Raw genomic sequence first — 13,690 nt, 5'->3', positions numbered from 1 at the left:
GACCCATGTCCATGGTCCATGCCCAGTTGGATATTATTAGGCAACTGTATCATTTTAACCACATGAAAGATTGGTATTTTTCTTCATAATCATTTCACAATATAGGGGAGAACTCTATGCACCAATCCATTGTAACAATTGCATTACAGCAAAACCTAAGTAGGAAGCGCTAAATAGAATTTAACCAATGAGAGAGAACAACAGGAGACATAGTGATTGACGGGAGCGTCGCCCACTTAATTTATTCACATTTTAGATTGACGTAACCTATTAACCAATCACGTACTAATTTCTTGAAGCTACGGACCAATTACAGTAAGCTATTTAGTGAAATGGGCGTTAATGTTTCCAAGTGGCTTTAGGGCGACCGCAGTCGGTGTATTCTTGTATCTGACTTGTGAATGTGGCAACGGCGAGTCAGGGAGGGGTGAACCGGTGTTTGGATTTTTATATTCAAGTAACGATAGCGAGTTTATGGTCATAGCTTGTGATATATATTTAGAAACAACAACGGAATCACGATTTTTGTTTTGACTATTATTGTCTAACCCGAAGAGAATATGAAAAATAACATGGGGCGGTAGGGGACATTGAAATGATTATCTGCGAGGATTCATAGCACAAGCTGTTTCTTTTTTTTCGTTTTCCCCACTTTGGATTTATTTTACATACCGTGGGAAAGCCGGAAAAGCCGCCGGACAGCGGGCCGAGAGGATGGACCAGGCGAATATCCTGAGAAAGTTCATCCAAGGGGTCTGTGTTATGCGAGAAGGGGACCAGAAAGGAGAGGATAACTTCGGCAGTGACTTTATGGTGAGACCAGCCAGACATCCTTCCCTTCTCCCTCTCTGAACACACACGAGCAGTTCTAACCTGTTTCTCAGCGCTAACCGACACATAGGTGATGTGTCGACTGTTTAGCTTCAACACAATGGATTCATGAGTTTTCAGTCGATAGTGTCTCTGTCTGCGTTCGTTTTTTGTTCCTCGTGATGCTTCCTTTTGGCTTTTCCCGTGTGAGCGCTCCCTGCTAGGCGGCTTGCGATGCCATCCTGGGGGCGGAGGGACACATTTCTCATGCAATTCCCTCATACAAATCTCCAGGCTTGTAATATAATGCGGCCTAGCATTGTCACCTTTAGAAATGTGCATATTCCCTCTCTTCTAATCGGAAAGCTAAGAGTTTTTCAGTACAGTACTTTAACGGTATACAGTTAAGTAATATAGGCGTGGGTGCTAGGCGTCCCAAACCAGCCACGCGAGTGTAGTAATCGATGCGCTCTTGACTTTACGTTAGCAAGAGCTAACGTTAGCTGGTTACCTAGCTTGTCAAGCATGCCTGTCAAACTCACATTTCGTACCACCATGGCCTAAAATCTTGATGAACATGCTTGCTCGCTGCATGTTTTGAATATTGACAGTTTGATTGGCAGACATCGATTAACTCAAGACCAGAAAGCTTTGTCAACTTCCCACCAGTAGGCTAGCTAGTTAGCATGAGCCGAGTTGGCAATCCTGCTTTTCATCTTATTAATAGCAGGAAATAATTTGCTTGGTAGATTGCTGTATTCAATGGAAATACAAAACTGTTTATGAATAGACTACCTTATTTATCAGAAATACAAACTGGAATGCGAGCATACCAGACATTGCTAACTGGGTGGCTAGCTGGCTAACTTTTCCCCAGTCCCACTCCCTAGCTACTTCTTTGTCCATGACATCCGATTTCGTGTTTCTCAATATATTGGTATTGTATTCTCCACATCATATTCCTGATATTCCATAGCTGACATCATCAATCTGTATTCGTATCAGTTATCTGAGGATTTTGGGTTGAACAGAAAACGGGTTGGTATGTGGTGATGATCTGTCTGGCCTGTCCCAGCCAGTCAACCAGCTATGTCGGTGGGGTCTGAAATAGGGAGTTTACGGATGTTGCGCAAGGAGCATGGACAGTGCGAAATTAGGATTGTGAAAGGAAGTGGTTTATAGCAGGGTTTCCCAATCTCTTCCCTGGGCCGCCCCTCTGGGTGCAAGTTTTGGGTTTTGCCCTAGCACTACACAGCTGATTCAGATGATCAAACATGATGATGAGTTGGATATTTTAATCAGTTGTGTGGTGTTGGGTGAAAACCAAAACGTGCACCAAGAGAGGAGGAGGGGGGGGAGAGAACACTAAATCAGACTTCACCTCTGAAGTGATCGAGGTACACCAAATATGCTCTACACAGGACCAATAGTTTTCCAACGGTCACTGTCTGAGACTAATGGGAAACCCTGGTTTATACGACGATATGCTCCACCTTTGTCTATGATTTGTAACTACATATTGTTACTACACATGCTCAAGGTTGTTTCTAACTTTTTTCATTCCAATCCTCCCATTAAAATAGGAATGCAGTCTGACAAGATGTTAGCATCACTTGGAAGGTTAATGATTTTTAGGTTCGGCTGGCCGACATATGACCACCACCCCCAACATATTATCTTTTTTACCTGGAACATTTTGGTGCTTTTGTCCACTCGGTCACTTCTAAATTCTCCCTAGCCTTGGTCCTGTTCTGACTGGCTAGATGTAACTAACTTATCACCCAATGACTGATTGTATTGGCAACAACTAAAAATCCAATACCCTGTGTGACAGAGGCCTGTTCAGTATTGACACGTTAATGTGTCTGCAAAGCAGAATACCACAGTAATCCACCACATGCAAATTAATACCAACAGTGGTTTAGACTTTTTATAAGCCTGAGGCGCTTGATAGTGGGTTGGTAGTGCACTACTTTTAACCAGGGCCCATAGGGTTATGGTGAGAAGTAGGGGACTAGTATGTAGGGAATAGGATGTCATTTCCCATACACCCTAGGGTAAGTTGGAGGGGCGGTGGCAGGGCCCAATTACACATGACATACCTACTACTGTATTTAACTGCCACTAGCCTCAGAAAGCAGAGGTGATTCTAAGACACCAGCACACTCTGGAAAGCATGGGTGTCTGGAAATGGCCACCAGTAACAATGATTCTTTGTGAGACTGTCATGTTCAATGTCAGTCAGCATTGATTGATCCTAGCAAGCACTAAAAAGAATGTAGGCTAGGGAGGCTACATAGGGGCTAACTGAGACCCTTTTATGATGTAGTGGTAGCCTGGGGTTTATCTTCTGGCCAATCAAAATGAACCTGAGTGAGCTCTGTCTGTCATAGCCAGGGGGCAGGAAGACAGGAGAAGATGACATCCAGTGCTGGAGCTGTTGTTCATCACAATATGAGGCCATTTTTGAGGCTAAGTGTGTCATTGTGTTATCTGATCTGACAACCTTGACACCACTGCCAACAGAGAGTGGATGGGGATATGGAAGGGAGATCCTGGCTTTGGCATTATGATGGACAGACGGCTGAGATCAGGATCACAGGCCTCTCAATATATTATTCACACCCAGACCCGACCCGTATGACCGAGAGACCCGACCCGTATGACCGAGAGACCCGACCCGCCTACCTACCCACATCTGCTGCAGTGATCAGGAGACGAGTTCCCTGACATCTACAGCAGGGATTTCAATAGTGAGGCGGGCCACACCAAATCTGGGTTAAATCTCCTACTTTCTGTCTACAGTAGTACCACCCTCACTACCATTAAACCAGTGTAGAACTAGACAAGAGGCTATACCAGCTAGACGAGAGGCTATACCAGCTAGACGAGAGGCTATACCAGCTAGACGAGAGGCTATACCAGCTAGACGAGAGGCTAGACGAGAGGCTATACCAGCTAGACGAGAGGCTATACCAGCTAGACGAGAGGCTATACCAGCTAGACGAGAGGCTATACCAGCTAGACGAGAGGCTATACCAGCTAGACGAGAGGCTATACCAGCAAATAAAGCCCTGTCTGCCAGTACCACCCTAACTACCATTAAACCAGTGTAGAGCTAGACAAGAGGCTATACCAACTAATAAAGCCCTGTCTGCCAGTACCACCCTAACTACCATTAAACCAGTGTAGAGCTAGACAAGAGGCTATACCAACTAATAAAGCCCTGTCTCTGGAAGGTTTAAGTGTGATATGAATCACTATGTTCATAGCCCTGTGAGACATGTAGTCATTTTTAAAGGGAAATGTCATGCTGAGCACTAGGCATTTTAGGCTTGGGAAGGAAGGCCCCTTTTCAGTGGATTAGTTGCAGGGAGCAGGCTAATGCTGCTCTTCTTAATCTGAATAGATTTGTTTTTCGTAGTGTGTTTGTGTACACTAACATGCTGGCAGATGGATTGAGCTTTATTTTTTAGGAACTCCTGAAAAACAGGCTGCAGTTGAACAACTACAAAGGCTGGCATCTGTGAGAAGTAGACTGGCTAGCTAGCTACAGTGTGTGACAGATTCTTCATCTGTGAGAAGTAGACTGGCTAGCTAGCTACAGTGTGTGAGAGATTCTTCATCTGTGAGAAGTAGACTGGCTAGCTTGCTACAGTGTGTGAGAGATTCTTCATCTGTGAGAAGTAGACTGGCTAGCTAGCTACAGTGTTTGAGAGATTCTTCATCTGTGAGAAGTAGACTGGCTAGCTAGCTACAGTGTGTGAGAGATTCTTCATCTGTGAGAAGTAGACTGGCTGGCTAGCTACAGTGTGTGAGAGATTCTTCATCTGTGAGAAGTAGACTGGCTAGCTAGCTACAGTGTGTGAGAGATTCTTCATCTGTGAGAAGTAGACTGGCTAGCTAGCTACTGTGTGTGAGAGATTGCATTCCGGTGACTCCAGCACTTAGCACATGATTCAGGAGCTCTTGCACCCTACCCCACATATTTGTCAAGCTCCTATCATCACACATGCTGAGCAGGGAGGAAGCTCCCCTGTTACACACCGGTATAGAGAGCCCCATATATCTCCTCTATAGAGAGCCCCATATATCTCCTCTATAGAGAGCCCCATATATCTCCTCTATAGAGAGCCCCATATATCTCCTCTATAGAGAGCCCCATATAGCTCCTCTATAGAGAGCCCCATATAGCTCCTCTATAGAGAGCCCCACATAGCTCCTCTATAGAGAGCCCCATATAGCTCCTCTATAGAGAGCCCCACATAGCTCCTCTATAGAGAGCCCCATATAGCTCCTCTATAGAGAGCCCCATATAGCTCCTCTATAGAGAGCCCCATATAGCTCCTCTATAGAGAGCCCCATATAGCTCCTCTATAGAGAGCCCCATATAGCTCCAGTATAGAGAGCCCCATATAGCTCCCGTATAGAGAGCCCCATATAGCTCCCGTATAGAGAGCCCCATATAGCTCCCGTATAGAGAGCCCCATATAGCTCCCGTATAGAGAGCCCCATATAGCTCCCGTGATAGAGAGCCCCCATATAGCTCCCGTATAGAGAGCCCCATATAGCTCCCGTATAGAGAGCCCCATATAGCTCCCGGTGTAGAGAGCCCCATATAGCTCCCCGTATAGAGAGCCCCATATAGCTCCCGTATAGAGAGCCCCATATAGCTCCCCTATAGAGAGCCCCATATAGCTCCCCTATAGAGAGCCCCATATAGCTCCCCTATAGAGAGCCCCATATAGCTCCTCTATAGAGAGCCCCATATAGCTCCTCTATAGAGAGCCCCATATAGCTCCTCTATAGAGAGCCCCATATAGCTCCTCTATAGAGAGCCCCATATAGCTCCTCTATAGAGAGCCCCACATAGCTCCTCTATAGAGAGCCCCACATAGCTCCTCTATAGAGAGCCCCACATAGCTCCGGTATAGAGAGCCCCACATAGCTCCGGTATAGAGAGCCCCACATAGCTCCGGTATAGAGAGCCCCACATAGCTCCGGTATAGAGAGCCCCACATAGCTCCGGTATAGAGAGCCCCACATAGCTCCGGTATAGAGAGCCCCACATAGCTCCGGTATAGAGAGCCCCACATAGCTCCGGTATAGAGAGCCCCACATAGCTCCGGTATAGAGAGCCCCACATAGCTCCGGTATAGAGAGCCCCACATAGCTCCGGTATAGAGAGCCCCACATAGCTCCGGTATAGAGAGCCCCACATAGCTCCGGTATAGAGAGCCCCACATAGCTCCGGTATAGAGAGCCCCACATAGCTCCGGTATAGAGAGCCCCACATAGCTCCGGTATAGAGAGCCCCACATAGCTCCGGTATAGAGAGCCCCACATAGCTCCGGTATAGAGAGCCCCACATAGCTCCGGTATAGAGAGCCCCACATAGCTCCGGTATAGAGAGCCCCACATAGCTCCGGTATAGAGAGCCCCACATAGCTCCGGTATAGAGAGCCCCACATAGCTCCGGTATAGAGAGCCCCACATAGCTCCGGTATAGAGAGCCCCACATAGCTCCGGTATAGAGAGCCCCACATAGCTCCGGTATAGAGAGCCCCACATAGCTCCGGCATAGAGAGCCCCACATAGCTCCGGCATAGAGAGCCCCACATAGCTCCGGCATAGAGAGCCCCACATAGCTCCGGCATAGAGAGCCCCACATAGCTCCGGTATAGAGAGCCCCACATAGCTCCCGCATAGAGAGCCCCATATTTCCCCTCCTCCATGTCCTCCTCCATGTCTGCATGCTCAGTAAGCCCCCAGTCACCATGGTTATAGGAAGCTGGCTAGTTAGCATAGCGATGTGCTCCTGGGTAATCAGCTTGATGAGGTGGAGATGACAGGGGAGGAGAGCTGCTATCCCAGCACACACATGTACACACTAGGGGTGTAACGGTTCACCAGGTATTGCGCTTTTTGGGTCACGGTTCAGTTACGGTACAGCGACAAAATGAAATGCCAACAGTTACTCTAGTTAGATAAATTAAATAGCACCCTATTTGTGACCCACATCCAGGTTCTGTGACATCATTCACTATGTCCCTGGCGTTGTCTGTCTGTTGGGACATCATTCACTATGTCCCTGGCGTTGTCTGTCTGTTGGGACATCATTCACTATGTCCCTGGCGTTGTCTGTCTGTTGGGACATCATTCACTATGTCCCTGGCGTTGTCTGTCTGTTGTGACATCATTCACTATGTCCCTGGCGTTGTCTGTCTGTTGGGACATCATTCACTATGTCCCTGGCGTTGTCTGTCTGTTGGGACATCATTCACTATGTCCCTGGCGTTGTCTGTCTGTTGGGACATCATTCACTATGTCCCTGGCGTTGTCTGTCTGTTGTGACATCATTCACTATGTCCCTGGTGTTGTCTGTCTGTTGGGACAAGGATTGTTATGTTGGGCCTCTCAAGTAGAAGTCTAAAAAGTTGGACCAGTTCTGAAATGGACCTGGGGCTTTCCCAACCAGACAAACATGCATAAATCCATTTTTCAATATAGAGACCTGTTCCGAACGGACCCGAGGACGTCCAGTTCTGTATAGACATGGTTGGATCCGAGGTGGGGGAAGCAGCAGAAAAGTCCCTGCTGATACAGCGCTAGGGAGAACAGGCGGAGGAGGGGCCTTGCGGTGCGTCCCCTGAGTGACTAACACAGGAGCATGGAGGGAGAGACAGACAGCAACCAACCACCACTTAGTCAGCTAGTGTGTTGGTTTGATCACCATTCCACACCTCTAAGGTTAAACAGTGATCAGAGCACTACAGTGTTTCTCTTCCCTGTTTTAGTTGATATAGGTTTAGATTAGTAATCTCTCTGTGCATAGTGTATTCTCTCTGTGCATAGTGTATTCTCTCTGTGCATAGTGTATTCTCTCTGTGCATAGTGTAATCTCTCTGTGCATAGTGTAATCTCTCTGTGCATAGTGTAATCTCTCTGTGCATAGTGTAATCTCTCTGTGCATAGTGTAATCTCTCTGTGCATAGTGTAATCTCTCTGTGCATAGTGTAATCTCTCTGTGCATAGTGTATTCTCTCTGTGCATAGTGTATTCTCTCTGTGCATAGTGTATTCTCTCTGTGCATAGTGTATTCTCTCTGTGCATAGTGTATTCTCTCTGTGCATAGTGTATTCTCTCTGTGCATAGTGTAATCTCTCTGTGCATAGTGTAATCTCTCTGTGCATAGTGTATTCTCTCTGTGCATAGTGTAATCTCTCTGTGCATAGTGTATTCTCTCTGTGCATAGTGTATTCTCTCTGTGCATAGTGTAATCTCTCTGTGCATAGTGTATTCTCTCTGTGCATAGTGTAATCTCTCTGTGCATAGTGTATTCTCTCTGTGCATAGTGTAATCTCTCTGTGCATAGTGTAATCTCTCTGTGCATAGTGTATTCTCTCTGTGCATAGTGTAATCTCTCTGTGCATAGTGTAATCTCTCTGTGCATAGTGTAATCTCTCTGTGCATAGTGTATTCTCTCTGTGCATAGTGTATTCTCTCTGTGCATAGTGTATTCTCTCTGTGCATAGTGTATTCTCTCTGTGCATAGTGTAATCTCTCTGTGCATAGTGTAATCTCTCTGTGCATAGTGTAATCTCTCTGTGCATAGTGTATTCTCTCTGTGCATAGTGTATTCTCTCTGTGCATAGTGTAATCTCTCTGTGCATAGTGTAATCTCTCTGTGCATAGTGTAATCTCTCTGTGCATAGTGTAATCTCTCTGTGCATAGTGTATTCTCTCTGTGCATAGTGTAATCTCTCTGTGCATAGTGTATTCTCTCTGTGCATAGTGTAATCTCTCTGTGCATAGTGTAATCTCTCTGTGCATAGTGTATTCTCTCTGTGCATAGTGTAATCTCTCTGTGCATAGTGTAATCTCTCTGTGCATAGTGTATTCTCTCTGTGCATAGTGTATTCTCTCTGTGCATAGTGTAATCTCTCTGTGCATAGTGTAATCTCTCTGTGCATAGTGTATTCTCTCTGTGCATAGTGTAATCTCTCTGTGCATAGTGTATTCTCTCTGTGCATAGTGTATTCTCTCTGTGCATAGTGTAATCTCTCTGTGCATAGTGTATTCTCTCTGTGCATAGTGTATTCTCTCTGTGCATAGTGTATTCTCTCTGTGCATAGTGTAATCTCTCTGTGCATAGTGTAATCTCTCTGTGCATAGTGTAATCTCTCTGTGCATAGTGTAATCTCTCTGTGCATAGTGTAATCTCTCTGTGCATAGTGTAATCTCTCTGTGCATAGTGTAATCTCTCTGTGCATAGTGTAATCTCTCTGTGCATAGTGTAATCTCTCTGTGCATAGTGTAATCTCTCTGTGCATAGTGTAATCTCTCTGTGCATAGTGTAATCTCTCTGTGCATAGTGTAATCTCTCTGTGCATAGTGTATTCTCTCTGTGCATAGTGTATTCTCTCTGTGCATAGTGTATTCTCTCTGTGCATAGTGTAATCTCTCTGTGCATAGTGTAATCTCTCTGTGCATAGTGTAATCTCTCTGTGCATAGTGTATTCTCTCTGTGCATAGTGTATTCTCTCTGTGCATAGTGTAATCTCTCTGTGCATAGTGTATTCTCTCTGCATAGTGTATTCTCTCTGCATAGTGTAATCTCTGCCTCCATGTGAGGTGTAGGTGTGCAGTGTAAACACATGAGTGAGGACAGGAAGACTGTCCTGCTGGAGGTAATGCATCACCACTGCCATGATAATCTGACGCCTGCTCAGCCCTGCTGGGCCTCGCATACAAATCCATCAATATGACCTTCAGAGAAGGTGTGTCTGGGGTCGCTGTGCACGCCAGAGAGTAGGTGTGAGGATTCTTCCTCTGTGATACTCACTACTGACTGTGAGATTATGGTAGTGATTACATGAACCACAGCCTTAGTGCTGAAAATAGTGCTGAGCGATTTAAACAGGCTGAAATAAAAAAAATCCCTGAAATGTTCCATAAAGCACCAAAAGCTTATTCATCTCATTTCTTTTGCACAAATGTGTTTACATCCCTGTTGGTGAGCATTTCTCCTTTACCAAGATAATCCATCCACCTGACAGGTGTGGCATATCACGAAGCTGATTAAACAGCATGATCATTACGCAGGTGCACCTTGTGCTGGGGATAATAAAAGGCCTCTTTTAAAATGTGCAGTTTTGTCACACAACACAATGACACAGATGTCTCAAGTTTTGAGTTAGCATGTTGACTGCAGGAATGTCCACCAGAGCTGTTGCCAGATAATTGGATGTTCATTTCTCTACCATTAGCTGCCTCCAGCTTCGTTTTAGAGAATTTGGCAGTACGTCCAACCGGCCTCACAACAGCAGACCACGTGTAACCACACCAGCCCAGGACTTCCACATCCACCTTCTTCACCTGCGGAATCTTCTGAGGGGGGGTGGGGTGGTGTGTGAGGTGCTAATGAGTATTTCTGCCTGTAATAAAGCCCTTTTGTGGGGAAAAACTAATTCTGATAGGCTGGGCCTGGCACCCCAGTGGGTTGCCCTCCGAGGCCCACCTATGGCTGCACCCCTGCCCAGTCATGTGAAATCCATCTATTATGGCCTAATAGATTTATTTCAATTGACTGATTTCCTTATATGAACTATAACTCAGTGAAATGAAATTGTTGCATGATGCGTTTTCTATTTTAGTTCAGAATACTTTCCCTTCTCTCTTTCCCTTCTCTCGTAGATGTTTATCCCCCCCCCCCCCCCATGTCAAACACAATGACTGTATACACGGAGTATACCAAGAACACTTTCCTAATATTTAGTTTCACCCCCGTTTACCCTCAGAACCGCCTCAATTCATTGGGTCATGGACTCTACAAGGTGTCGAAAGATTTCTGGCTCATGTTGACTCCAGTGCTTCCTACAGTTGTGTCAAGTTGGCTGGATGTTTCTTTGCGTGGTGGACCATTCTTGATACACACAGGAAACTGTTGAGTGCGAAAAACCCAGCAGCGTTGCAGTTCTTGACACTACACTAACCGGTACACCGTTCAAAGGCACTTAATTATTTTGTCTTGCCCATTCACCCTCTGAATGGCACATACACAATCCATGTCTCAATTGTCACAAGGCTTAAAACTCCTTCTTTAACCTGTCTCCTCTCCTTCATCTACACTGATTGAAGTGGATTTAACAGGTGACGTCAGTAAGGGATCATATCTTTCACCTGGATTCACATGGTCAGTCTGTCATGGAAAGTGTTCTTAATGTTTTGTGCACTCAGTGTATCCTGTATATCAGTAAGGAGTGGGGGGAAAGTTGCTTGTGCTTTGATAAGCAAACCAAAGGTGGCATTAACAATAAGTCATTCAATAATTATGGAACTTTTAAAAAGCCTATTTCACACCATAGCGTGCTGAATTTGCAAGTTAACTTTTCTTTCATTTGGATTTTGGCACAAATGAAAATGTGACTTACTCGCCCATGGATTGATGGTCCAGTATTGTTTCAATGAAGAGTTGGGAGTTGGATTAGCTATGTGCAACATGCACACAGTTCCATGCCTGCTAGCGTTAGCAGCAGCTGAATGAGCGATACCCACCGTCCTGGTACTGATGAAGCCTGAGATGGAATGTGAAGCTAACTGAAGCTGGTTAGCTTTAGAAAACCCAGAGTAGATGTAGCTTGCTTCATAGGATGCCCTCTCTGGAAACAACAGGTGTGTGTTTATTTGCTGAAATGTGTGCAGATACCCGGCTATTAAAAGGGACAGGTGGCTATTTCAGACTGCGTTTGAATTGAAGTTTTACGGTATTTCCGCTGTGCAAGTGATTAGAATTCAGTGTGTGTGTGTGTGTGTGGACGTCAGTGTGTCGTTGGAAGCTTTAGTAGGATCAAAGCTGACCCATAAAGTTAGAACAGTCCCAGAGCCTGTTGGAGCTCTACGGATTCTAATCCCCAGGAAATGATGCTGTAATGCCCCTCTGTCTCTCTAACCACTTGCCCCTTGTTTGCTCCGTGGGTTTCCTCATGATCGTACAGAAAGTGTCTGTGAGATGGAGGAATGTGAACTCATTCACTAAAGTGTATTAATAGATGAATGGGTGACTAGGCTGAGGTCTATTTGGATGTTTGTTGACCTAGTCTTAGTACAGAGTACAGTACTGGTCATCTATTTGACAATCCAGACAGGAGGGAAGGAGCTAGATAGAGGGGATAGACCAGGCCATTAGACTGTCTGTGTGACCTCCAGCACCCTCTTCCTCCTGTTCCTTTCAGCTTTGATGTCTGGGCCAGTGTGTCCTCTCATGATTTCATTCATTTCTTATAAAACACAGTAGCACACATACTGATGCTGTGTGTTAGAGTGTATGTGTTTATTGCCTGGGGCTTTGTCTGTCTGTCTGTCTGTCTGTCTGTCTGTCTGTCTGTCTGTCTGTCTGTCTGTCTGTCTGTCTGTCTGTCTGTCTGTCTGTCTGTCTGTCTGTCTGTCTGTCTGTCTGTCTGTCTGTCTGTCTGTCTGTCTGTCTGTGTGTCTGTCTAGTATGTCTGTCTGTCTGTCTGTCTGTCTGTCTGTCTGTCTGTCTGTCTGTCTGTCTGTTCTGTCTGTCTTCTGTTTGTCTGTTTTTAAATATACTATATTCTACTGTATAGACCTGACTGAGTGGATGTTTAGATGGTTAAATATACTATATTCTACTGTATAGACCTGACTGAGTGGATGTTTAGATGGTTAAATATACTATATTCTACTGTATAGACCTGACTGAGTGGATGTTTAGATGGTTAAATATACTATATTCTACTGTATAGACCTGACTGAGTGGATGTTTAGATGGTTAAATATACTATATTCTACTGTATAGACCTGACTGAGTGGATGTTTAGATGGTTAAATATACTATATTCTACTGTATAGACCTGACTGAGTGGATGTTTAGATGGTTAAATATACTATATTCTACTGTATAGACCTGACTGAGTGGATGTTTAGATGGTTAAATATACTATATTCTACTGTATAGACCTGACTGAGTGGATGTTTAGATGGTTAAATATACTATATTCTACTGTATAGACCTGACTGAGTGGATGTTTAGATGGTTAAATATACTATATTCTACTGTATAGACCTGACTGAGTGGATGTTTAGATGGTTAAATATACTATATTCTACTGTATAGACCTGACTGAGTGGATGTTTAGATGGTTAAATATACTATATTCTACTGTATAGACCTGACTGAGTGGATGTTTAGATGGTTAAATATACTATATTCTACTGTATAGACCTGACTGAGTGGATGTTTAGATGGTTAAATATACTATATTCTACTGTATAGACCTGACTGAGTGGATGTTTAGATGGTTAAATATACTATATTCTACTGTATAGACCTGACTGAGTGGATGTTTAGATGGTTAAATATACTATATTCTACTGTATAGACCTGACTGAGTGGATGTTTAGATGGTTAAATATACTATATTCTACTGTATAGACCTGACTGAGTGGATGTTTAGATGGTTAAATATACTATATTCTACTGTATAGACCTGACTGAGTGGATGTTTAGATGGTTAAATATACTATATTCTACTGTATAGACCTGACTGAGTGGATGTTTAGATGGTTAAATATACTATATTCTACTGTATAGACCTGACTGAGTGGATAGTTAGATGGTTAAATATACTATATTCTACTGTATAGACCTGACTGAGTGGATGTTTAGATGGTTAAATATACTATATTCTACTGTATAGACCTGACTGTGAGTGTTTTTAGGTTGGCACTACAGTCAAGCCGGCTAGAGGGAGAGGGAAGGAGAGAAAAGAGAGAGAGGATAAAGCCCCTGCACTGCTCTGGTCTGTGTGACTCTAACTTCCTGTGTTTGGTCTGAAAAATCCCCCCTCCAGAGAAA

General features: G+C 44.5%; 1 protein-coding gene across 8 annotated transcripts in view; it reads left to right on the top strand.

Moving 5' to 3' along the window:
* The first annotated feature begins 365 nt into the window (after nt 1-365).
* Nucleotides 366-13,690, top strand: part of LOC106593735 (tyrosine-protein phosphatase non-receptor type 12) — a 115,629-nt gene continuing 102,304 nt past the window's right edge. For 4 of the 8 annotated variants that reach the window (XR_006770703.1, XM_045722471.1, XM_045722475.1 and 1 more), the window contains exon 1: nt 366-813. Coding sequence is in view for 7 of the 8 variants with exons in the window: in XM_045722471.1 (XP_045578427.1) it covers nt 715-813 (99 nt within the window). In the remaining variant the exon portion in view is untranslated. The remainder of the gene's footprint in view (nt 814-13,690) is intronic. The other 4 variants (XM_045722476.1, XM_045722474.1, XM_045722472.1 and 1 more) reach the window with 1 other exon arrangement.

Source organism: Salmo salar, chromosome ssa07, assembly GCF_905237065.1.
Source record: "Salmo salar chromosome ssa07, Ssal_v3.1, whole genome shotgun sequence".
In the NCBI taxonomy this organism is placed as follows: domain Eukaryota; kingdom Metazoa; phylum Chordata; class Actinopteri; order Salmoniformes; family Salmonidae; genus Salmo; species Salmo salar.
This window is presented reverse-complemented; position numbering and strand designations above follow the sequence as displayed.